Source organism: Chiloscyllium punctatum, chromosome 40, assembly GCF_047496795.1.
Source record: "Chiloscyllium punctatum isolate Juve2018m chromosome 40, sChiPun1.3, whole genome shotgun sequence".
Classification (NCBI taxonomy): domain Eukaryota; kingdom Metazoa; phylum Chordata; class Chondrichthyes; order Orectolobiformes; family Hemiscylliidae; genus Chiloscyllium; species Chiloscyllium punctatum.
Genome location: NC_092778.1, coordinates 44723254 through 44748382, shown reverse-complemented (window position 1 = coordinate 44748382; position 25129 = coordinate 44723254). Strand labels below are relative to the sequence as shown.

Here is a 25129-nt window from a genome sequence, read left to right as displayed (position 1 = left end):
TTTGAAGGAAAGCCCTCTGCCAGCATTGCACATAAATGCTGGATCTGAGAGAATTGTATATTTATCCAGCTGTGAAATGTGGTTTAAAATCCCCAAAAAAGGCAAACTGACCCATCAGACTTAGAGTCATAGACATGTATAGCATGGAAACAGACCCTTCGGTCCAACCCGTCTATGCCGACCAGATATCCCAACCCAATCTAGTCCCACCTGCCAGAACCTGGCCCATATCCCTCCAAACCCTTCCTATTCATAAACCCATCCAAATGCCTCTTAAATGTTGCAATTGTACCAACCTCCACGACATCCTCTGGCAGCTGATTCCATACATGTACCACCCTCTGCATGAAAAGGTTGCCCCTTAGGTCTCTTTTATATCTTTCCCCTCTCACCCTAAACCTATGCCCTCTAGTTCTGGACTCCCCGATCCCAGGGAAAAGATTTTGACTATTTATCCGATCCATGCCCCTCATAATTTTGTAAACTTCTATAAGGTCACCCCTCAGCCTCCGACGCTCCAGTGAAAACAGCCCCAGCCTGTTCAGCCTCTCCCTGTAGCTCAGATCCTCCAACCCTGGCAATATCCTTGTAAATTTTTTCTGAACCCTTTCAAGTTTCACAACATCTTTCCAATAGGAAGGAGACCAGAACGGCATGCAATATTCCAACAGTGGCCTAACCAATGTCCTGTACAGCCGCAACATGACCTCCCAACTCCTGTACTCAATACTCTGACCAAGAAAGGAAAGCATTCCAAACGCCGCCTTCACTATCCTATCTACCTGCGACTCTACTTTCAAGGAGCTATGAACCTGCACTCCAAGGTCTCTTTGTTCAGCAACGCTCCCTAGGACCTTACCATTAAGTGTATAAGTCCTGGTAAGATTTGCTTTCCCAAAATGCAGCACCTCGCATTTATCTGAATTAAACTCTCCATCTGCTACTTCTCTGCCCATTGGTCCAGATCCTGTTGTAATCTGAGGTAACCCTCTTCGCTGTCCACTACACCTGCAATTTTGGTGTCATCTGCAAACTTACTAACTGTACCTCTTATGCTCGCATCCAAATCATTTATGTAAATGACAAAAAGTAGAGGGCCCAGCACTGACCCTTGTGGCACTCCACTGGTCACAGGCCTCCAGTCTGAAAAACAACTCTCCACTACCACCCTCTGTCTTCTACCTTTGAGCCAGTTGGGTATCCAAATGGCTAGTTCTCCCTGTATTCCATGAGATCTAACCTTGCTAATCAGTCTCCCATGGGGAACCTTGTCGAACGCCTTACTGAAGTCTATATAGATCACATCTATTGCTCTGCCCTCATCAATCTTCTTTGTTACTTCTTCAAAAAATTCAATCAAGTTTATGAGACATGATTTCCCACGCACAAAGCCATGTTGACTATCCCGAATCAGTCCTTGCCTTTCCAAATACATGTACGTCCCGCCCCTCAGGATTCCCTCCAACAACTTGCCCACTACCGAGGTCAGGCTCACCGGTCTATAGTTCCCTGGCTTGTCTTTACCGCCCTTCTTAAACAGTGGCACCATGTTTGCCAACCTCCAGTCTTCTGGCACCTCACCTGTGACTATTGATGATACAAACATCTCAGCAAGAGACCCAGCAATCACTTCTCTAGCTTCCCACAGAGATCTTGGGTACAACTGATCAGGTCCTGGCGATTTATCCACCTTTAACCGTTTCAAGACATCCAGCACTTCCTCCTCTATAATCTGGACATTTTGCAAGATGTCACCATCTATTTCCCTACAGTCTATCTCTTTCATATCCTTTTCCACAGTAAATACTGATGCAAAATATTCATTTAGTATCTCCTCCATTTTCTGTGGCTCCACACAAAGGCCACTTTGCTGATCTTTGAGGGGCCCTATTCTCTCCCTAGTTACCCTTTTGTCCTGAACATATTTGTAAAACCTCTGGATTCTCCTTAATTCTATTTGCCAAAGCTATCTCATGTCCCCGTTTTGCCGTCCTGATTTCCCTCTTAAGTATATCCCGACTTTCTTTATACTTTTCTAAGGATTCCCTTGATCTGTCCTGTCTATACCTGACATGCTTTCTTCTTTTTCTTAACCAAACCCTCAATTTCTTTAGTCATCCAGCATTCCCTATACCTACCAGCCTTTCCTTTCACCCTGACAGGAATATACTGGATTCTTGTTATCTCATTTCTGAAGGCTTCCCATTTTCCAGCCGTCCCTTTACCTGCGAACGTCTGCCTCCAATCAGCTTTTGAAAGTTCTTGCCTAATACTGTCAAAATTGGCTTTTCTCCAATTTAGAACTTCAACTTTTAGATCTGGTCTATCTTTTCCATCACTATTTTAAAAGGAATAGAATTATGGTCGCTGGCCCCAAAGTGCTCCCCCACTGACACCTCAGTCACCTGCCCTGCCTTATTTCCCAAGAGTAGATCAAGTTTTGCACCTTCTCTAGTAGGTACATCCACATACTTGAAAATCAATATGACCCAATGCTGCCCATTCTGTGAATAGGAGTTCAGGCAGCATCCAACGAGCAGCGAAATCGACATTTCGGGCAAAAGCCCTTGGCTTTTGCCCGAAACGTCGATTTTGCTGCTCGTTGGATGCTGCCTGAACTGCTGTGCTCTTCCAGCACCACTAATCCAGTATTTGGTTTTCAGCATCTGCAGTCATTGTTTTTTACCATTCTGTGAATAGGCCTAGTTTGATGATTCCTTCACTTTCCAGCCTTCTGATTTCTCTCTCTACTTTGTCCATAAAACAAATATCACTGAACTGGCCTTGCAGAATTGCAGAATTGTTTCCTGGTTAATATGCAAAGCTACCTGGACTCTTCTGATAGTTCCTCAACCTTCTTGGAAGACTTTCACATTTTTGGTTAGGACTTCTGTCAGGCAACCATTTTATAATTGAAAAAGTACACTCATCTAGGTAAATCTTTCACAACTGATTTCACCAAATTCATACTCTCAACTTCAGCTGGCTGACCTTGTTACAATCACTACAGATTTTACTGTGGGAAAATGTGAGGTTATGTACTTCGCCAGGATGAATAAATGAGTTGAATATTATCTAAGTAGACTGCAGACACTACATAATAGAGAGATTTCAGAGTCTTTGTGCCTAAATCTCAAAAAGCTAGCATTCAAATTCAGCAGGTATTAGAGTTGGATAATGGAAATTTGGCCTTTATTTCAAAAGGAATGGAATATTAAAATAGGTGAGTCTTGCTAAAACATTTCAAGGCACTAGTCAGACCACAGCTGGAACTCTGTGAACAGTTTTGGGACCTTTACCTAAGGAAAGATATACTGGCATTGTAGGCAGTCCAGAGAAGATTCAGTAGGTTGATACCAGGTATGGCGAAACTGTTTATGATGAGAGGGTGGTGAGGAGGTTAGTTGTGTGTGTACTCATTGAAATTTAGAAGAATATGAGGCAACCCTATTAGAGCATACAAGATTCTTAGGGGATTGACAGGTTAAATGCAGACAGGTTGTTTCCTCCTGGTGGGAGAGTCCAAGAAATTTGTATAGAACAATACCTTGTGAAAAGGGAAAGGACATTTACCTTGTGTAAATTCCAAGCCAAAATTGTTAGGTTAGAAATTGTCAGATTGTTAAAAGACTAAGCTTTCAGTTTCATGTATAGTTTCATTTAGGAAGAGGTCACAGTTCATAGGACTGAATAGGCGATAAGCAATTAAGTTGAACATAAAAAATTGATCCAGAAGAGTAATTTATCTTGATTTGCACTGTTGTAAAGTGATAGTTTTGGGAATAGTTTAAACTTTCTTTTACTGTGTGTGTTTTAAGATCTTTCAAATTGTGTTCTATATTTAGAAAGCTTAGTTTGTTTTTTTTTCTTTTGAGTGATTATCTTCTGTGTTATTGTTAAGTTGAAGCTTTGTATCCCAATGTTTCAGTGAATGATCAACATGTTAAATAAAACAAAGAAATCAATCAAGCCAGATTTCATTCTGCCTGGCCTAGTAGTACTATCAGCTTGGATAATAACCACACTGTATATCCAACAGTTCCCCTTTATCCACACATGTCACTTCCTCAAAGAACTTCAATGGCTTGGTTGAATGTGATTACCCTTTCACAACTATATTGACTCTACCTGATTACTTTGAGCATATCCAAGTGCCCTGCTAAAACCTTTTTCTTTATTAGCTTCTAACACTTTCCTTATGACCTTCTCCCTACAAAAGATGTTCAAACAAATAGCCTGTAGTTTCCTGCTTTGGTTCCCTCCCCTATTAAATAAAGGTGTTGCATTTGCTATATTCCCTGAAGCTAATGAATTTTGGAAAACTGAAACCAATGCATTAACTATCTTACTAGCAACTTCTTTAAGATCCTAGGAAGAAAGCCATCAGGATGTGGGTGCTTGTCAGCCTGCAGCTCCAACAATTTCCACAGTATCAATTCTTTGGTGATTGTAATTTTAGTGAACTCCTCCCTCCCTTTCATTTCCTGAAATGTAGCTGTTTCTGGAATGTTACTTAATCCTTTATAGTGAAGACAGATGCAAAACAACTGTTTAATTAATTTGTCATCTCTATTTTCCATTATCGGTCTTCAAACTTACTTTCCATAGGGCCAATGCTTGCTTTATTAACTTTGCTCTTTTTAAAAATATTTATAGTAACTCTTACTGTCTGTTTTATATTTTTGGCTTACTGTCTCTCAAACTCTAATTTCTGCATTGTTACTTTTTAAGTCATTCCTTGCTGTTCTTATATTTTGTCTTATCTTCTATTCTATACCTATTCTGTGTATTTTGAAATATCTCCTGAAATGCCTACTACTACATCTATATTGACGTGTCCTTTAACCTAATTTGCCAATTCATGCCATTATAATTGCCCTTATTTATGTTGAAAAATATAGTCTCAGACCCACTCACGTTTTTCTCCAACTGAATGTAAAATTCCAACCTAATATGGTGACTACTACCTGGGGATATCTTCACTATAGGATAATTAATTAATCCAATCTCATTACATAATTACAAGCATGGTATAGCCTGCTGTCTGATTGGATGTAGATGTGCTCTCATTAGAATATTCTTGGGATAGAATCTACGAACTCGCCTCGGCTTCCATTGCCCATCTGACTTTCCTAATTTATGTTGATTAAAGTCTCCTATGATTATTACCATGCCTTTCTGACAAGCTCATTGACAAACAGAGATATGCAACCAACTTTTTCTAGCTTTCTGTCTTTCCTAAACATCCCTTCAGTATCCAAGTACTAATCGATATTGCAGCCATAACTCTCTATTGGCTCACAGGTCAAACTTATGTATTTCTATTTGTGCTGTCAGTTCATTTGTTTTGTTTTGAATGTTACATGCATCCGGCTACAAACTCTTAAATTTCAAACTTTTATCCTTTTCCATCCTCTAGTCTGTGGATTTGTACTGTCTAACCCTTCCTGTCATAGTCTATCATTTCTCATAATAATACCTTACCCTTTTGCTTTGCCTCTACGATTTGATTTACCACATCTTCCTAATTTGATTACTCGCCACCACTACTTTCTTTAAAATCCTCTTTGCTTCCATGATTACGTGGCTCAAAAGAATGCCAACCCCAGCATGGTTTTGGTAGAGAGAGTTTCACCACTACAGATCCCATTTTCCACAGCACTGGTGGTTGGAGCACATTAACCAGGACCCTTTTCTCCCACACCAGTCTTTGAGCCAGACATTCACTTTAAACTGATTTGCTCTATGCCAACTTACTCATAACTCATGTAATAATGCAAAGATTTTGACCTTTAAGGGTCTGCTCAATTTTGTGCCTGTTGTATTCAAAAAGAACAGGTACCCAATGAACACAGTCTGCCAATTCCTCAGCAACAAACCCAAACAAGCAGACAAAACATGTCCAGAAATCCTAACCACTCTTCCCTACATCAAAGACAACTCGGAAATGACTGCCAGACCTCTTGGCATCATAGTAGCCCCCAAACCCACCAACACACTAAAGCAGCAGCTAATGAACTTGAAAGACCCCATAGACAACAAGCAAAGCTAATGTCATTTACAAAATACCTTGCAAGAACTGTAACAAACACTACATTGGACAAAAGGGCGGAAAACTAGCCACCAGGATACATGAACATCAACGAGCCACAAAATGACATGAGTCTCTCTCACCAGTATCCTTACATACAAAGGAGGAAGAAGAAAACTTCGACTGGGACAACACATCCATCCTAGGACAAGCCAAACAGAGACATGCACAAGAATTCCTAGAAGCATGGCATCCCAACGAGAACTCAATCAACAAACACGTTGACTTGGATCCCATTTTCTGCTCTTAGCGAAAAAGAACAGGAAATGACATCACCAACCCAAGAAAACCTAAACATGTAAATAGAAAGTGGGTCACTATCAACGGTGCGTCACTGGAGGCTCACTGATGATGTTACCTAGTATGATGATGAAACGTCTGAAAATGATTCTTCCAGCTCCATGAGCAAACTTGTATCCAGAACCTCAACCTGAGCTACATGTTTTTTCAAAACCCACTAACTTGTACAGTTGCCGTAAGACATGCCCACTCTAAAACTCCAATCTCCTTAAAATCAGGGCTAACACTCCACTACCTTTCCTGATTACCCGTTGCACCTTTGTGCTAGCTGTCTGTTTTGTTTGCAAGTACCCACAAGTCACTTTTTGTGTTTTAGCTTTCAGTAGTATTTCTCAATTTAAATAATATTCTGTTTTTTTCTTCTCCCTTCCAAAATGAATAAGTTTGCATTTTCCCACAGTACACCCCATTTGCCAACTTGTATCCACTTATTTAACCTATCAATATCTTTCTGTAAACTGTTTGTGTCCCTCTCAAAACATGCCTTTCCACCTATTTTCTGTGTCGTCTGCAAATTTGGCTTCCTTCCTCCAAGTCATTAATATGCATTACAAACAGTCCCAGTCCCAGTCCCAGCACTGATCCCTGTGGAACCCCTTATCCCCACTCTCTGTTCCTGTCCCTGAGCCAATTCTCTCTCTATGCCATTACACTGCCTCCAGAACCATGGGCACTTATCTTATAAGTTTGGGAGAAGATTTGTAGCTCGGGTGCTCGTTGTTGTGGTTCTGTTCGCCGAGCTGGGAATTTGTCTTGCAAACGTTTCGTCCCCTGTCTAGGTGACATCCTCAGTGCTTGGGAGCCTCCTGTGAAGCGCTTCTGTGCTGTTTCCTCCGGCATTTATAGTGGCCTGTCTCTGCCACTTCCGGTTGTCAGTTCCAGCTGTCCGTTGTAGTGGCCGGTATATTGGGTCCAGGTCGATGTGTTTGTTGATAGAGTCTGTGGATGAGTGTCACAGACTCTATCAACAAACACATCGACCTGGACCCAATATATCGGCCACTACAACGGACAGCTAGAACTGACAACCGGAAGTGGCAGAGACAGGCCACTATAAATGCTAGAGGAAACAGCACAGAAGCGCCTCACAGGAGGCTCCCAAGCACTAAGGATGTCACCTAGACAGGGGACGAAACATTTGCAAGACAAATTCCCAGCTTGGCGAACAGAACCACAACAACTTATCTTATAACTTTAATCTTTTGTGAAGTATCTTTTTGAATGCCTTCTCGAATTCCAAATACAATACACTCACTGGTTCCCCTCTGCCCACTCTGGTTGAGACTTCCTTGAAAGACTGTAATAAGTTAGACACAATTTCCCTTTCATGAAGTCATGGTGACTGGTGATTTAGATTCTGATTTTCCAAATATTCTGCTATTGCTTCCTTAATTGATTCTGATACTTATTCAAAAATAGCCTATAGTTACCCACTTCTTGTCTCTCTCCCTTTTTGAACAGGGTGTCATGTTAATAGCTTTCCAGCCCTGTGGTACTTCTCCACAATCCAAACTTTTTGGAAAATTATAACCAATGTATCCATTATCTTTGTAGCTGTCTCTTTTAGGATCTGAGGATACAAGCCATCAGGGCCAGGGAACATAACTACTTATGGCCATTAGCTTTGTTTTTAGTCATGGAGCTTAGTCTCCCCAGTATCCTTTAGCGACAGTGGCATATTTGAAGTATTTTCCACTGTAAAGACTAATGAAAAATATTTGTTTGGTCCTCTACCACTTCCTTGTTCCCCAAAACCAATTCCTACAATTCATTTTCGAAGGGGGCTTATGTTCATTTGACATCTCTTCCTTTTTTATAGAAGTGTGTCAAGAAGTTCTTATTGTCAGTTTTTATACTCCTTTGCTAGTTTCCCTCCTGGTTTATTTTCTGTGTCTTTATTATCTTTTTAGTTCTCATCTGCTAAATTTATCCCAGTCTTGAAGGCTATGGACTTCTATTTAGACTTTGGACTCCTTCTATGCTTTTACTTCCAACTTGATACTCTTCCTAACTTCCTCGATTAGCTGTGGTTGGTTTATCCCTCTCTTTAGAACCTTCCCTTCTCACTCGGTGTATTTTTGCTGAAAGTCATGAATTGCCTCTTTAAACATCTGCCACTGTTTGTTTACTATCATTCTTGCTAACGCTATTGTCAGTTCATTGCAATTACCTTTATTTAAAGACAATTGTTTCTGATTCAAATTGCTCATTCTCAAACTGAATATTAAATGCTGTCATGTTATGATCATTACTTCTGAGAGAATCTTTTACTGTGAGGTCATGTATTAAACCTGCCTCATTTCCCATTACCAGATCCAAGATAAACTGCTGCCTGGTTGGCTCCATGACATCTTTCTCTAGGAAATTATCCCTAATGCACTCTGAATTTTTTGTTGTATCTATCCTTTAATTATGATTAACCCAATAAACACAAAGATTAAAGTAATTATTAAATAATTATTGCTGTATTCTTTTAACATGATACTATTATTTGTTAATTTGTTGCCTTTCCCACAGAGTGGCTACTATTTGGAGGTCTGCATGCTGCTACTACCAATGTCTTCTTTCCTTTGCTGTTTCTTTTATGTCTGCCCAAACTCAACATCATCCAAGCCTAGATCATTTCTCTCAACTGTCCTCATTTCATTTCTTACGAACAGGGCTACTCCACCATCTTTTCCATCCCTCCTGGCTCTCCGAAAGGTCAAATACTCCTTAATGTTATGTTCAGAGTTTTGACTTCATTGTAACCACCTTTCTATAATGACTATAACATGATATTAATTTACCTCAATTTGCGACATCAGTTTGTTTGCTTTATTCCAACAGCTTCATGAATTAACGTACAAAGCCTTTAAATTTATTCTATTATCAAATTTCCCTACATTTTGATGGTTCCTTGGTACAATATGACATTTGCACATTCTGTCCCTTTTATGTTCTGGTAACAATCACCCCCATCAGTAACCTGCAATCATACCTTTTCCTTTACCTTTGATTCTCCATGCAACCGGCGTCCAGAGCCCCCTCATTCTTGGGTTCTGAATTGGGGATTAGAGGGAAGTTTACTTTTGTACTATACCTGACATGGAAACATTCGTTGTTGACCAAAATATGTCACAAGTTGTAAAAGTATCCTGTTTTCTAGCATTGACATTGTGCTGAAAAATAGGTATCATTTTCCCGAGGGAATCTGAGTTTAGTCTGCCTGAGCTAATTTTGCACATTTTGAAAAAAAAAATCAAAAATTTCAATTCATCAACCTATGCTAAGCTTGAATGCAGCTGCTGAATTAAAAGCACTATATCATAAACCATTCAGCCCATTGTTGACTTTTTGATTTGAAAATAGAAGACAAATCTATTAAACAGCAGTTTTCCAGAAAGCAGTGGTGGCCAGATCATTAGGTTAATTCAAGGCAGAGTTACATTTTTAATAGACAAAGGAGTTGAGGGTAATGGGAGGCGAACAGGAAAATAGAACTGAGACAACAGTCAAATTAACGATGATCTTAATGAATCGTGGAATAGGTTCAAAAGGCCAAATGGCCTACTTCCCCTCCTACGCTCTACATTTGCCCTATGTTTCTCCTGAGGATTGGAAGACATTGCTATAATGGCAGTATTCCAATTACCTGGGATTTACATCTCTTTATACATTTGGTACTGCTTGACAAACCGGTCTTGACACCTCAATTCTTCAGTGTGAAGTATGTGATGGGTTGCATATGTTTTGTTTGCTTGAAATCAAAATTTGCATAAAATCTGCAACTTGTGGAATACAGAATTAGAAACTTGGACAAGTATCTGAGCAAAATAAGAATGAGGACTATTTATACGCAGAATTTCAATTTGCTTGAATTTAGTTTATGCTTATGGAGAGTATGACAATATTTAGCACCAACACAGTTACATCTTTGATGTTCTGATAAGATAGTTTCACAGTCTTGTGAATAGTGAAAAATGAGAGTCATTAGTAACTCCCCACCAACAACGTAACTAAGCAGAAATTTCAATCCTTCACATAGATCTTGGGACCCAGGAAAGCATCAGTAGTACACATACATCCTGCCTGGCTAGAAATAACCTCTTAGTGTTGACTTGCTTTGGATACCGTGTCACTGGTGCTGTACCTGATCCAAAATAAATCTATTTTGTGATCTTGGAGACTGAATATCAACAGACTGTTCAATTATGAAAATCATAGACTGAAGCATGCATGTAGCAGCGGTAGTATTTGAATTCAAAGAGAAGTAAAATCCTTGTTTAGAAACCTCATGAATAAATTTAGAAAAGCACAACTTGGTATCACCTGGGAGGCCAGCTACCAAAGCCAAGCCAAATCTGTCAATATTCAGTCTGTTGTATAATTGCAGCCATAATTGATTTCTGTAGAATCCCTTCCTCGCTCTGCTCCAGTGTCCTTACACATAGAATTTCTAATTGCTCACTGGACTGTAATTAGGAGTAGCAGCCCTTGCTAACTTTGATTTATTCTTCGTCCCTCATCTAGAATGCTGACACAAATTAGGATCTTACCTGACCAAACATTTGGGTATGATTTAACTATACAAGGATCAGGCATCGAACCCAAGCCCTGTCCTGCAATTTCATAGACTCATCTATATTCCAAAAGTGCCAGATGGTGAATCAGAGGGCATCATTGTCTTTTCTAGAACTAATCCAAAACCGTTTGAATGGCAGGAAGAGATGAGAAAAGTCAAATTTGCATTTATATAACAATGTTCATGACTCCAGGTGCCCCAAACCACTTTACCATTGAAGTTCTTTTGAAATATAGTTGTTTGTGTAGTGTGGGAAATACAGCAGTTGTCTGGAGAGGGCGAGAATCCACAACCTTCTGACTCTGGCAAAGTGCTGCCAACTGAACCAGAGTAGGCACAGTTGACTAATTTAATCATTCCTTGTAGAACTGGAGGGTTTTTTTCTCTATTTTCCCATTTCTTCCCTTCTCTTTTTAATACTAATTTTCTTTTTTTTCCTTTCTCTTTGCATTCCTCTTTCATTCTGTGTTCGCTCTGCCTCATTTGCCCATCTCTCTGGAGTTGGTATATGTTTGCAGTTAACATGACTGGTTCCAAACAATGTCAAATTGCAATGTGGAAACCTTGGTTTGGTCTGTGCTTCAACAGCAACTTTTGAGGAGTTGACTCCGTATGCATGGATGTCATTTTCGAGATCTACAGTTGTGAGATTTTAGTAGCTCTGCTCAATGGCTGCACCATTCTAGCAACCAAAGTCCTCCATCATTTGGAATTTAACTTCCAGACGCACAGTGAGAGCAGCTGGTTGCCATGGTGTCTGATGCATGCAGTTAGTCCTGTGAAATTTCTATCTTGGATTGGTATTACACGGAACCTCATATCTTCAAATCTGTGAGAAATGCAGAAAGCGAGAACAAGAATCATTCTGGTGTCTGGTGACCATTCTTCTCCCCAATACTTTGTTAATAATTCTAGATAATTTTGAAATGGACTGTTTAAAACTCTGCAAGTTAAGAATTTATTAGTTAATTAGAAAACAAATGTCAGTAAACAGGGCTCAATCTGAAACTCTACTGATATGCTTAGGGACTCAAAGAGTTAAATAGAAAGAGTACTGTCATATTGAACAAATTAACCAGGAAGTGTATTCATGCGGTTGCGATCCTGTCTCTATTGCTGCCTTTCATGTTAAAAACCAGCCTACATATTCTATTCAAATCAGAAAGCTGATGGTTTGAAATGTGCTGTTTGAAATTGTTTTGTATCTTTTGAGAGAGCAGTCAGTAGTGAGGTAAGTTCTCATGTGGCGGATATTTTGCTGAGGAGATTGTACTGGTGGTTAAGTTTGCTAAATCGAGTTTTGCTTCGGTCCCAGTGAACTTTGGAATGAGGAAAGGATTTAACTTTTTAAAAAATTTGTTGTAAAAATGTAGAACTCATCTATTTGTATTTACTATTTGCCAGCCCTGGGATCTTTTAACCAAATTCTGTGCCATCAAGATCAGTGAAGGTTGGGCTGTAAAAAGTGACTGTCATAAACTATGGTGAATGCTGTTAATGGCTTCTAAGTTCTGATTTTAATCTTATTTTAGATCTAATGTGGTTTCCGAGAACAGTCAGCACTGGTATGGTACATTTGGAACGGTAGTAGTATGTGGGATTGCATTAAGTAAATAAGGTGGGGTTGAGGGGGATGCAAATAGAGTCATAGAGTGTGGTAACAGACTCTTCAGCCCAACTCGTCCATGCTGACCAGCTTTCCTAAGCCGAACTAGTCCCATTTGCCTGTGTTTGGCCCATATGACTATAAACGTTTCCTATCTATGTCAATTACCTGTCTGAATGTCTTTTAAATGTGGTTAACGTACCCCGCCTGTACACTTCCTCAATTAGCAATAATTGCAGAAGAACCAAAGCAGACGTTAAAAAAAAATTATACAGTGAGTTATACGATGTGGAAAGTGTCATAAAGTCATGGTGAAGTACAGCATAGAAACAGACCCTTTGGGCCAACTCATCTAAAACAGCCAAATATCCTAAACTGATCTAATCCCATTTGCTAACATTTGGCCCATGTCCCTCTAAACCCTTCCTATTCTTATACCCATCCAGATGCCTTTTCAATTGAAATTAGCTTCCACCATTTCCTCTGGCAGCTCATTCCATAAGCATACCATCCTCTGTTTGAAAAGAATTGCCCCTTAGGTCCCTTTAAAATCTTTTCCCCCTCACCTTTAACCTATGCCCCCTAAGTTTTGGACTCTCCTACCTTGGGGAAAAGACCTTGGCTATTCACCCTATCTATGCCCCATATGATTTTATAAATTTCTTTAAGACCAGCCCTCGGCCTCTGGGAAAATAGCCCCAGCCTATTTAGCCTCTCCCTTTAGCTCAAACCCTCCAAACCTGGCAACATCATTGTATATCTTTTCTGAACCCTTTCAGGTTTCACAACATCCTTCCTATAGCAAGGAGACCAAAATTGAATACAGAATTCCAAACGTTGCCTAACCAATGTCCTGTACAGCCACAGCGTGACCTCCCAACACATATACTCAATGCACTGACCAATAAAGTTAAAAATCACACAACACCAGGTTATCATCCAACAGGTTTATTTGGAAGTACTAGCTTTCGGACCGCTGCTCCTTTGTCAGGTAGCTAGACGAGCAGTGGTCCAAAAGCTAATACTTCTAAATAAACCTGTTGGACTATAACCTGTTATTGTGTGATTTTTAATTGTGTACACCCCAGTTCAACACCGGCACCTCTTCATCCTGACCAATAAAGGCAAGCGACCACCACCCTGTCTATCTGCATCTCCACTTTCAACAAACCAAGCAGTTGCACTCCAAGATATCTACATTCGGCCGCACTCCCCAGGGCCCTACCATTAACTTCTGCCTTAGTGTGCCTTAGCAAAATGCAAGTCCTCACATTTATCTAAATTAAACTCCATCTGCCACTCTTTAGCTCATTGGATCATCTGATCAAGGTCCCATTGTACTTGTAGATAACCTTCTTAGCTGACAACTGCACACCAATATTGGAATCATCTGCAAACTCACTAACCATACCTTCTAAATTCATATCCAAATCACTTGTATAAATGGCAAAAAGCAGTGGTCCCAGCACCAATCCTTGTGGCACTCCACTGGTCACAGGCCCCCAGTCTGAAAAACAACCCTCTACCACCATCCTCTGTCTCCTAGCTTTGAGCCAATGTTGTACCCAGTTGCCTGGCTCCCTTTGGATTCCATTTGATATAACCTTGCTAACCATGTGGAACCTTGTCAAAAGCCTTGCTGAAATCCATATAGATAATGTTGATTGCTCTGCCTTCATCAACCTTCTTTATCACCTCCTCAAAAAACTCAATCAAGTTAGTCAGACATGATTTTTCACATACATAGCCATGTTTACTATCCCTAATCAGTTCTTGCCTTTCCAAATGTATGTAAATTCTATTGCTCAGAGGCCCCTCCGATAGTATGCTATATTGTAAGATTCCATGACTTGACTACCTTGATGCACTTGAAATGCATTGGAGGCCATTAGTCTTTAATTTGTCTGCTCTAGCCACAACAATTTCCAATTACAAATAGTATTACATGGGGAAAAAAGTCCCAATGTACTATAAAGGAGTATAACTGGAATTTCCTAAACAAAGGGATTGAAATTGATATCGCAGAAAAACAGATTTCAGCTGTTTACTGATGTCTGCTCATCTGTTAGTCTTAATATTGTATCCAGAGTTACACAGGCAACTTTATTCCATTTCATCAGTGGAACATCACCACTTCATCCAGGCAAGGGAATCACTTGGCCTCTTTAAGAGCTCACCATGTAGGGAGTTAATGACAAAAACCTGTCTCCTCTTCCTCATTGTTTTCTGCCTAGCCTTCTCACTCATGCCAGCTGGTGTCTTATCTCACTCTGCCTTGAGCTAAATGTGATGATGCGTATGAGAAGGAATAAGCTGCCAATGTAAATCTGGATGTAATATTAAGACTAACAGCTGGATCCATCTTCCGTCAAGGTTGAATAGATATCAATAAACAGCTAAAATCTGTTTTTGTGATGTCAATCTCAATACCTCACTGGCTGGACTGCAGAACAGACCTGAAAATGTGTTGCTGGAAAAGCGCAGCAGGTCAGGCAACATCCAAGGAGCAGGAGGATCGACGTTTCGGGCATGAGCCCATCATTTTCAAAACACTTCCACATCTATAGAGCTATGAGAACACAGAGTCTGAGGTTACTGGCAGAGAAGGTGACTGGACATACAGTGATTGGGGTTGTGTAGATTATCAAACTTCGAGACTGGATGATTAGGCTGTGAGAAAATGACTGCCCTTGGATATTTCTCATTTGACTTGCACTGCTCAGATTGAATTTTGTAATTGAGAGGACCTGCTAAGCAATTTGATTTGGACATTTAGTCCAGGACAGAAGTGAATATAGTGGTATTAAAAACCGATCTAGTGAAAGGTCACAAACTGAAACATTATCTGTTCACTGTGCTGCAAGACCTGCTGAGTATTTTCAGAAATTTGTTTTTTTATTTCAGATTTCCAGCATCTGTACTTTGAATTAGTACATAATCTGTCTCTGAATATTCTGAAACATGAACACATTTATTGTAGCATTTCGTCAGCAATACTCCATAATTAAGGTCTATTTCTTATCAAAATGATGAGCGAAATGTTGGAAGTTGTTACTTTCTGGTAACAAATTCTGCTTGGACTATATTGTTGTACGTTTAGTTTACCAGAAAATTACATACTATATCTGGGTAGGAAGCAAAAATCTCTTTAGAACAGTAAATGTGCGAACCGAGTTTTATTAACAACCATTGAAGTTAACTGTGAGGAAATATTCTTGCTTTGAGCTTTTGAACGGCTGTGAGTGAACAAATTTGCCTTCTTTTACTCTCCTTTTAAAGACACTTACACATGAAGGAGATATAGTACATATAGACATTTGTATTTACATGAATCCATTGACTGCTTATTGTTTTCATCATATCCCATTCACCAATGATATTGGTAGAACAAGCCTGTTTCTTATTTCACACTACTTGTTTTCAATGTAGCTGCCCCTCCACTAATGATGGCATTGCAAGCTAGTGCCTGCAGTTTTGCTTACATTGATGCAAAGTCACCTGGGTGTTTCGACCATGAGCAAATTATTCTTTGTCCATTCACTTGGGAGTCTGTGCACGAATATGTACGAAAGGCTATTACCATGGTTGCTTAGTTGCAGCTTGCAGCTTTGTGTAACTGATTATAATAATAATCCTGGCAGAGATTCTAGTTATTTTAGAATTAGCTGCCTTCAGGTAGGGTGCCCAAGGGTGTTGGGATAATAGAAATGAACACAGGGCTGCTGTTCCTGATTATTGCCTGAAGTAGTGCAGCAGAGGGTAAGGAACACGATAGGCTCTACTAAGATGCCCTTCAAGTGTTCAGAGGAGTCACTCTAGACTTTCAGCTGAAGAAATGACCCTTTGAGAAAGCTTGTTAAAGGGCTACTGGTCACTTTGGGGTTATAAATGACAGTGCTTTGGTTAAGAGTGGTGGGGGGGGAACAGAGAGATTTAGAATAGCTGAAGATACACCACTTTATTGATTCATTTGTTGTTTATCTTTTCTTCCCCCTCCAGTACCTCCCAGTTACCTAGTGCCATGGCAACAAGAAATGAGTGGCCATGTACCCGGTGCACTTTCTTGAATCCCGATGTGCTGAGGCAGTGTTCCATATGCGAGGCCCCCCGAGAAAGGCCAGACTTCAATGACATCCTTCGGCTTAGCACAGAGGAGCAGCAGTGGGCCTGCACCCGATGCACTTTCAGAAACTCAATCAACAAGAGCCAGTGTGGTGTGTGTGGGTCTTCCCAAACCCTTACTCCTGTCATACCACCTGTACCCACAACAAATGGACAGTCCAAAAATCAGCCTCCTTTGGATGAACAGCGAGGTTCTGCTGGACAGGACAGTGGGAGATCAGCAAATGGTGACGTCAACGGCAACTGTTGCAAGAATGGTACACCAGTTAACTCCAAAGCTTGGGCCTGCCAAAGGTGCACTCTTCATAACACGCCATCTGCTAACTCGTGTTCAGCCTGTGGGGGGCCTCGCAAACTTTCCTTGCCCAAGATCCCACCTGAAGCTCTGGTTGTGCCTGAGGTTTTGACTCCTGCTGGTTTCCAGCTGCCCTCAGGACCATCATCAGCAACATCCCAGCTCAGCAATTCAACTGACCCAATAGAGGCTGATGTGTCACCAATTCAGGATGCAGCCACAGAGACTGAGAGTCCAAGGTCTCCAGTTGCAAGTCCCCTGTCACCAGTGATCCAGAATAACCCAGTACCACGGAGCCGCAGAGAAGTACCACCAGCTGCCAAATTCCAGTCGCCCAATGCAGACTCACCGGTCCTCTCTGGTAGCATGGCCACCACCTCTACCTCCAGCACCTCACTTCCAACGGCCCGAGGTGTTCCCCAGGGGCAAGTGAAATCTTCCACAAAATTGCAAGAACTGCTTTGCACCAAGAGGCTCAGTGTTTTAGATGAGGAAATGGACTCATCCCCAAGTCAGTGGAAGTGTACATCTTGCTCTTTTATCAACTCTGCTGCAGTATTAAAATGTGATGCTTGTAGAACTATGAAAGGCGGAGACATCATAGACCTAACTGGTGACACTGTGAGGTTCACCCCCTTTAGTCCCTCCAGCCCAGATTTTACCATATGGACTTGTTCAAAGTGTACTCTGAAAAACCCTACTACTGTCCAAAAATGCAGTGCCTGTAATTGCTCCAAACTTCATGGCTTTCAAGAGCATAGTCATACAGAGCGAGGGCCAAGATGTCCCGACTGTAACATGGAGAAGGGGTTGAATGGGTGTGCATGCACCACATGTGGATCCAGGTCCTCAGGAACACGGAAACCCATCAAATTATTCCCTGTCCAGCCACCTACCTCTCGGGAGAAATCCAATGAGTGGTCCTGCCCTGCTTGTACCCTCCTGAATGACTTGAAGGATAAGCATTGTGCAGCGTGCCATACTCCACAGCAGTATTTCACCCTGAGGAAGGGCTCAAAGCCACTGAAGAGACGGGAAAGCATACTTGTCGAAGCACGGCGGAAGACTGATGAGGGAGAGGCCAAAGAGCTATGGGAGAATATTGTGAAGTTTTGCCAGGAGGTAAGCCTGTTCTATAAAATAGTATGTAGTGTCTTGGGTAGACTCCAGTGTCACACTCCCACTTGTAATTTGTCAACCAACTAACTACTGAGTAGATTTGTAAGTGAGACAATTTTCAGCAGCATTACAGTTAACCACTTTGCTCTGAACTATCAGCTCTGCTGCCTACTTCAGAAGAATATATTAACAAAGGTCATTCAGTCTTTTGATCCTGTTACTCCATTCAATTAGATAAGGCTGATCTTATTTACCCATCTTGACTTCATAACCCTTAATATCATTGTCTAACAAAAATCTGCCAAGCAGCATTTTTTTTGGAGAAAAGATTTCCAGATTTTAGACAGTGCACTTAACCTTAAAATAGGCTTTGTGTTCCCTTGCTCTGGACTGTTCTTCCCAACCCTCCAAGTCGCGAACACCTTCACCACACCAAGAAGGGAAATATAATCATCTTAAACAGCTCAAAGGAGTGCAAGCCTTATCTATGCTTTATTCTATTCCTGGCTTTCAGAACATCACCAGTAAATGGAGAGCTAATATTAGCTGCTTGATGAAATATATTGAAGAGGGATGTAACTGATGCCTTTAACCAAAGTAAACCATGAGTAGTTGGCATATGTCTCTTTTCTACAGGGGTGCAAGAGTGTGCTATGATGATTTTTGTTTTCTTATAAAGCAACACAATCGAGCAAGTTTCTTATTGGTGCAATACCTGGAGTGAGATTTATTTTGATTTACTATGAATTATCTTGCTGTGTCCCATCCTGTCCATTCCATGTGTACTATATTAAAAATAACAAAGGAATGAATTACATAACAATAATACCTCTGAGGACTTTAGGGTGTTCATAGGCTCAACTGAAGATTGAGCAGTTTCAAAAGTACGCTCAGAATTTTGGTTCCTAAAACTTTTTAACAAGTTTGGTTTCGAAGTTAATATCAGGCAACATAAAGTGTAGAATATTGCTAATTCAGTAAAAGCTATGTCATAGAGTCTGAAAAGAGACTCACGTTTATGGAGTAGTTTAAACAACCACCAATTGTGCTGCTTTACAATAAATGAAGGACTTTTAAAGTGGGTTGTAAAGTTTCCTCAGGCATGCAATTTGTACCCACCAAGTTTTCGTAATCTGCAATGGAATAACGACTGGATTTTTTTCTGTGATTTTGATTAAAAAATAAATCCTCACTAGGTTACTGATGAGGATAACTCCCAGCTCATTTTTGCAAATAGTGCTGTAGAGGCAGTTGGGATCAAGGGGAGGTATGTAGAGTACACAGGAGTTTACTGAAGAAGGAAATCAAGAGGGTGAAAGGGGGCATGAGATAGCTTTGGCTGAGAAGATTAGGGTAGATCCAAAGAGATTCTTTTAAGTCTATTAAAGGAAAACAGAGTAACTGGAGAGAGAGAATAGGACCACTCAAGGACCAAAGTGGACATGCATGTATGGAACTGCAAGAGATGAGCAAGGTCCTCAATGAATATTTCTCCTTTGTGTTTACCATGGAGAAAGACACAAAGACTTGGGAACTTGGGGAACTCAGTGGTGATATTTTGGGGACTGCCCATATCACAGTAGAGAACATGTTGGACGTATAGAATGTGTGAAAGGCATGTAAATCTTCTGCTCCTGACCAGATCTATCCAAGAACCTTACAAGAGGCTAGAGAAGAAATTGCAAGTACCCTAGCTGATATATTTGCATCACTGTTAGCCACAGGTGAGGTCCTGGAAGACTGGAGGGTAGTGAATGTTATGCCCTTATTCAAGAAAAGCTGCAAAGAGAAGCCTGCGAACTCTTCACCAGTTAGCCTAGCATCTTTGGTAGGTAAGTTACTTGAGAAGATTCTGAGGGATAAGATAGACATGTATTTGGAAATATAGGGTTTGATTTGGAGTAGTCAGCATGGCTTTGTGCGTGGGAGATCATGCGTCACAAATTTGTTAGAGTTCTTTGATGAAGACATCAGGATGGTTAATCAGGGCAGGGCAGTAGATGTAGTCTATATAGATTTCAGTAAGGCCTTTGATAAGGTTCCGCATGGTAGATTGCTCTGGAAGGTTAGATCGCATGGAATCCAATGGGAGCTGCCAAATTGGATTCACAATTAACTTAATGATGGGAATAATGGATAATAATGGAAGGATGGTTGTCAGACTGGAGGCCTATGAGTAGTGGTGTGCCTTAGAGGTTGGTGCTGGGCCCATTGCTGTTTGTTATCTATATCAATGATTTGGATGAGAATGTACCAAGCATGAATAGTAAGTTTGCACATGACACTAAAATGTGGACAGTGCAAAATGTTATCAGAAAGTGCAGTAAGATCTTGATCAGCTGGGGAAAATGGGCTGAGAAATGGCGAAAGGAGTTTAATATAAATAAGTGTGATTTCTTGCATTTTGGAAAGTCAAATCAAGATAGGAGTTTCATGGTGAATGGTAGGGCCTTAAGAAGAGTAGTGGAACAGGGGGATCTTGGCGTTCACGTGCATAGTTCTCTGAAAGAGGAGTCACAGGTAGACAGGACAATGAAGGCTTTTGGCATACTGGCCTTCATCAGTCAGGGCATTGAGTATAGAAGTTAGGAGGTTATGTTGCAGTTGTATAACATGTTGGTGAGGCTGCACTTGGAGTTTTATGTTCCGTTTTGGTCACCTTGCTATAGGAAAGGTATTATTAAACTGAAAGAATGCTGAAGAAATTTAAAAGGGTGTTGCCAGGAATCAAAGGACTGAATTATAGGGAGAGGTTGGACAAACTAGGACTTTTTTCTTTAGAACGTAGGAGACTGAGTGGGGCACAGGGGTGGGGTTGGGGGAGTCTTATAAAAGTGTATAAGATCATGAGAGGTATGGATAACGTGAATGCACTTAGTCTTTTTCCCAGAGTTGGGGAATTGAGGAATAGAGGGTATCAGTTTAAGATAGGAGGGGAAAGAATAAATAGGAAGCTAAGGGCCATCTTTTTACATAGAGGGCAGTACACTTATGAAATGAGCTGCCATCAGAAGTGGTTGAGGCAGGTACATTAACAACATTTAAAAGGCATTTGGACAAACACATGGACAGGAAAGATTTAGAAGGATATGAGCCAAGTGGAGAGAAATGGGCTTAGTGGGAATGGATATTTTGGTTGGCATGGACCAATTTGGGCCGAAGGGCCTGCCTCTGTGCTGCAGGACTGTATGACTGTATCATCTTCTAATCCACCCAAGCAGGCATATGGGCTTCAATATGCAAAACAATATACAATACAGCACAGGAACAGGCCCTTTAGCCTGCGCCAGTTCGTATTCCTTATTTAGATCTGCTGCTTATTGCCCATGTGCAGTTTCTATCTCCCTGTGTGCCTCACGTTCATGTGTCTGTCAAGATATGCCTTAAATGTTGCTAACGTGCTTGATTCCACCAACCCCATTGGCAGTCTGTTCCAGACACCTGCCAGGCTCTGTGTGAAAACATTTTCACGTACTTCTCCTCTAAACTTGCCCCATCTCATCTTGACCTGTGCCCTCTTGTAGTTGACCTTTCCACCCTGGGCAAAAGTTTCTGACTGTCCACCCTATTTATGCCTCTCATGGTTTTATAGACCTCTGTCAGGTCACTCTTCAGCCTCTGTCTTTAGTTTAATTACTTCTCCAAAAGATGATGCTCCAACAATGTAGCACCATCTCAGCTCAACGTAGGACCGTCAGTGTGTTACCCACATCAGAGGTGTGTAACATGTCTGAACGGTTGATTAGGAGATATCCAGAAATGTCAGTGGAGTTTTTTTTGTGTGCTCAGCTTCTGGAACATAAACTTGGAAGCTTGTGACCGAAAGTAGAGTGCTACCAGTTGAACTGCTGCCAACTCTCAAGTGTAAAATCACTTTCCAGTTCAAATGATAGAACTTTCACTTTCACCTATTTTCTGTACTCCTATCAGGAGAGATCGATAGAGATGGTTGAGATGTAATTGCCTTTTGATCAACCTTTGTACCCAAGTGTAAAAGGGACTTAATACTGGCTCTATTTCTGAGAGAGAGCAGCTTCCACAGAGCACATCTTGTTGAACCAATCAACTCTGAGCAGTGACAATGACTAGAACCCCAGACAGAATGGTGCCTCATGAAGGGAGTCCATTACGGCATGTAACATGACCATCTCAGATAAATAAGACAAATAGACATCTTGTTGTTTTTGAATCTAAAAAAATATGTTTAGATGTTTGTTTTAATTCTTTTAGTTGTGATTAAAGTTGTGACAGACAAATGTTGTCATTTATTTTCCAGCCTGTTTCAGCAACAGTTCAGTCTGTGAAGCCCTGGAGTGTTGAATAGTCTTGACAAATTTTACCAGGCTGATTTCAGAACAGAGTTTCTCTTTCGAAATCTCTATTAGGTTACACTTGTTTGCATTTTCTGAAGAGAGCCTAAATCTGTTCAGTCTTCCCTGTCACTTCTTGGCTCAGGTACCATTCAAGCAAATCCTTTCTCTGCTTTCTCTGGAGACTAGAACTGCTCACGGTAAGAGAGTATGGTCTAACCAAGGCTCTGCACAAAGTTAACAAAACTTCTCTGCCTTTAAATCCTACCCTTCTGGTAATGAATCCCAGTGCTTTGTTTATGGTCTTATTAATTCACATCTTTCCTTTAGCAATTTGTGAATCTAGATTTTAGAGCTCTCTGTGTACCCCAAGAGTTATGTAGCTTTTTTACAGTTCACACCAAATTTGAATACTTCAATCTTGCCTATATTGAGGTGGAGTTGCTAATTACATATCCATTATATGAGTTTATTAATGTTTTATTGCTGTATAGTCATAGATGATTGGTTAAAACAATGGATTTGAAATCTGTGGAATTTCTCACGCAGGTTTGAATCTTGCCAATTGTGCTTCTCAGCGTATAAATGAGGGTTCCTGCAACACAGTAGTAGTGTTCCTACCTTTGGCCTGAAGGTCTGGTTTTAGATCTTCTGCCCTGGACTGTGTCATAAGATATCCATGGTGTGCAGATGTTGGACTGGAGTGGACAAAGTCAGAAGTCACAAGACACCGGGTTATAGTCCAACAAGTTTCTGTGAAATCACAAGCTGTCAGAGAGTTGAAGAAGGAGCATTGCTCTGAAAGCTTGTGATTTCAAATAAACCTGTAAGACTATAACTTGGGCTTATGTGACTTATGAATAAGATATCCAAATAGGTTGGTTAAGAAGAAATATTAATGTTCTGTACTTTTGCCAAGAATCCCTCCACATTAGATTGATTTTCTTTCTTTTTTTCTCTCTCCCTCTCTCTCTGTCACTGTCTTCTTGCCACCATCACCACCCCCAACAAAGTTAGTCATTGTATTTCCAATTCCTTGCTAATTTATACAAATGGTGAACATTAGCCAGCACTGATCATTATGGAACACCAGTTCCAGCTATTTACCAATCTGTTTAATAATCTCAAGATCAGTCTCTTGCTTCCTGTTTTACCATGAGCCTTCTATCAATTATACTACTTGCCCCCTGTCTTTACATACTCTCCTCTTGTTATGAGTTTATTAAGTTGTGCTTTATCATTGGAGTTTTGGAAATCCAAATATAATATTCTGGATTAGTGGTGCTGGAAGAGCACAGCAGTTCAGGCAGCATCCAAGGAGCTTTGAAGTCTTGGATGCTGCCTGAATTGCTGTGCTCTTCCAGCACCACTAATCCAGAATCTGGTTTCCAGCATCTGCAGTCATTGTTTTTACCTTCCAAATATAATATGTCCACTTCATCATCTTTATCTAATTTGCTGCTAATTCAAAGAATTTAGTAAGGTTGGTCATGCATGTTTTGTTTTGGAAACTGACTATATTTTATTATATTTTCAGTTTCTAAATGATTTTCTGTTTTTATTTTCATTCATGGGATGTAGGTACCATAGTTGCATATATTCTATTGTTGAAATCCTACTAGTGAAGGATTGTAGTGGAGCTGATCTTTGCTCAGTCTTGCAATTATTCACAAAGTGAAACATTACAAGTGAAACCCTCCGAACTCAACCACTCACAGTTTCATGTGTCTTTATATATGCGCTCAGATGGAATCCCAGTTACTGTTTCAGCAAACATAAAAATTAAATAGTGTTGATAAATGATTAACAACCCTTGATTGTCTTTAGGAAGGCACATTACCAAATGAGAGGTTGGCCAGACTAGTTCTAAAAGACAGATACAAATCAACCACATTTTTGAGTCCAGAATCACTTTTGGGTCTGGTTTGGCAAAGACGTAATATTTCCTTTTTGAAAGATCAATAGTGAGCCAGGTCGATGTTTTGACAGTCCATTAGTTTCGTGGTCACCAGTACTGAAATTAACTTCTTATTCCAGATTGCTGAAATAAATTTAAACTCCTGAGCTGTCATTATAGGACTTGAACTCATATTTCCAGAAATTAGTCCATGCCTCTGGATTACTAGTTCTGTAATATAGCCACTGTGTCACCATTTCCAATTGTGTACAGATTCTATCTTGCTTCCTACCATTAACAGTTAAGATAACTATTCTGCAACTCTCTAAACTGAATTCATCTTTCCTTTTTATATAGGAATCACACAAGCTGTCCTCAGTCCTCTTGTACTATTCTTACAATCACATTTTTATAAATACGTAATACAGCCTATTCTATATCAACCCGAGCTTCCTTGAACATGTTAGAGACACTTCATCTAGACCAGGGGTTTCACCTTTTACAAATTTGGTAATCATGTCTCTCCTTTTCTATTCTTAACGTCTTTAGAAGAAAACATCAAAAAACTAGTGTCCTGCCAACTGTGTTCATTTCCCTTGAATAGCCTAGCTAATTGTACATTTTAATTTTTTCTGCAAAATAATTATCATAAAACCAATAACATTTATAGTGATTTTGTCAGGAGGTTCAACATTTTTGTCTAAAGTATTTACTAATTCAGAAATCTGTTTTTTCTTTCTTTGAAGTTCACATTTTTAAATGGTTAGAATGGTATTGGAGCTGTGAAATGAAAGATAAGGTTGAGTAGACTCAGTTCCTCCACAC

At 40.3% G+C, this 25129-nt stretch overlaps 1 protein-coding gene across 7 annotated transcripts in view; it reads left to right on the top strand.

The window, feature by feature from the left end:
* Nucleotides 1-25129, top strand: part of capn15 (calpain 15) — a 302119-nt gene that overhangs the window by 190689 nt on the left and 86301 nt on the right. For 6 of the 7 annotated variants that reach the window (XM_072559730.1, XM_072559731.1, XM_072559728.1 and 3 more), the window contains one exon: nt 16561-18100. In XM_072559730.1, coding sequence (XP_072415831.1) covers nt 16583-18100 — 1518 coding nt within the window. In that variant the 5' untranslated portion in view covers nt 16561-16582. Of the gene's footprint in view, nt 1-12106; nt 12187-16560; nt 18101-25129 lie in introns of those variants that run through there. The other variant, XM_072559733.1, reaches the window with a different exon arrangement.